The following is a 2,018-nucleotide window of genomic DNA, read 5'->3' on the forward strand; positions in this document are numbered from 1 at the left end:
TTCTTTGCCATAAATTTATTAACTCGGCATACATTTAGAACCAATAGTCGCTTGTAGATCAGCACTATTTACAAATACTTATTCATTAAAACTTTATTAAAATATTAGTCTAATAATATTCATTAAATCCCAACGATTTGAGTCTGAATTTATAGCATTCAAAGAAAATGATGATGAGAGAAAAATGGCAAAAGCAAACATTATTTCATAACAATAAAGAAAACAACATGTAAATGCCTCATCTTCTCATGAAAGAGAGATCTTATTACAATGTTATTGCTCATACAATGGATTGAAACTAAACTACTAACTTTCGAAATAGGATTGACAAATTACTCATTAACTTATTAATATATATGTTCTTAGCAGCTAAGAATTTGATATAAACAACTCAATTAGAGGGACCTGGCCAGTTCTTATTGAAATCAAAGAGACAGCTATCATTTCCAGCACTGTTGCCACTGTCTGCCCCAAACCATGGCCTCTTTCCAGCAGCAATATCATTTCTAGTAACATTAGTAGCAAAGCTTCCATTGTTGTAATTTTCTGCCATCATAATATCGCCTTGACCAGATTGCACTCCAAATCCCACATTTTCAAAATTATTATTAACTCCACCAAGTCCAAGATTGATGTGCCCTAAATTAGTGTTTGGCTGAGTTGTAGTGCCACTTCCTCCAAGATTCATCACCTCTTGTTGACGATAAGGAGCGAAACCCATATTGTTAGCACGACCACCATTGATGATGATTGGATTTCCTCTCCCAGTCCCAGATCCAAATTGCCCAACATTAACCAAACCCATTTGGTCATTAGAGATAGCATTAATATTGCTACCTCCAGCATGGCAAAATAAATTTTGATTATTCATCACATATGGGTGAGCCTGAAACCCATGAACATTTCCAGTAGTAGCAGTACCACTACTACTACTCCCTGCACCATAATAATTAGGATAAACAACATTATTAGCAACAACATTCAAAGAAGTAGAACCGTTACTAGTACCCCCAACAAAATACTGACCACGATCTGGTACTTGCATCCCAACACTAGGACCCTGATCCACCCCTGTTACAACATTATTTATTATTAGATGATTATTATTATTGTTGTTGTTGTTGTTAGCTTTAACGACATTAATGATATTATTATTATTAGTAGTAGTATGAATATTGTTCAGGATCCCTGAGAAAAAAGACTCCCAAGGGGGTCGATTCTCTTTGATCGGAGCAGGAGTCATGACAATATCCTCGTTGGGAATGAGCGGCGGAGGAAGATTAGACGAGCTTCCGGGTGGCTGATTACCAACAGTCTGATCGTAAAACTGGATCTTCGTCTTCAGCTCCTTCAACTTATCATTCATCACCCAAACGACAATGTTGACTTCATTCGGCTCGAACTCAGTCACTGCCCTACCATGGCCAAAGATCTGGGCTATGATGTACGACGTCATGTTCTCTATGTTCTGCCGATGCTGCCTCCGAATCTGTTCCGCCATTTTCCCCGACCTCTCTCGGAGGTAACTCTCCTGATTCACCATCTTCTTGCACCTCTCGACGTCAGGCACACTCCTAAATCGCTGGTAGAGCTCACGCGCCTCCTCCACAGACGGCCAGATCGCCGGAGGACCAGACTCGCCGGGACCATTGATGATGATGAAAGCACTAACCCCACAAAGGGTTGTGAGCTCTTTCATCTTCTTCAATAGCCCCGCTCTCCTCTTCTTGAAGCTAGCTTTTCTTGCTGTCTCGTTTTCGATCCATGCAAGTCGTATCTTCCTTCTAGTCATTATAGTATATAGGATTTGTATGTATTACATATGTGTATGGTGAAGTGTCTGTGTGTATATAGAGTTGTATATATAGGGGAAATGTCTGGACAGTATTAGGGTATAGACTGAGAGTGAAGCATTGTGAAAGGAATTTTTCTTTTTCTTTTTCTGAGTGTGGCCGTGTGGGATATTTTCTTTATGGAAAGAATTTAGAGACCCATTTCTTTCTAGATTCAGAAATTAT

The 2,018-nt window shown here is 39.2% G+C and overlaps 1 protein-coding gene across 1 annotated transcript; it reads right to left on the reverse strand.

Annotated features, from left to right (window-relative positions):
- Positions 1–391: 391 nt before the first annotated feature.
- On the reverse strand, positions 392–1,792 carry LOC133825551 (MADS-box transcription factor PHERES 2-like). The gene has a single exon (XM_062258480.1). It carries the CDS (start codon positions 1,790–1,792, stop codon positions 392–394), a length of 1,401 nt encoding a protein of 466 aa, XP_062114464.1.
- Between the last annotated feature and the right edge of the window lie 226 nt (positions 1,793–2,018).

The sequence above is a fragment of the Humulus lupulus genome, chromosome 3 (assembly GCF_963169125.1).
Source record: "Humulus lupulus chromosome 3, drHumLupu1.1, whole genome shotgun sequence".
NCBI classification, from domain to species: Eukaryota; Viridiplantae; Streptophyta; class Magnoliopsida; order Rosales; family Cannabaceae; genus Humulus; species Humulus lupulus.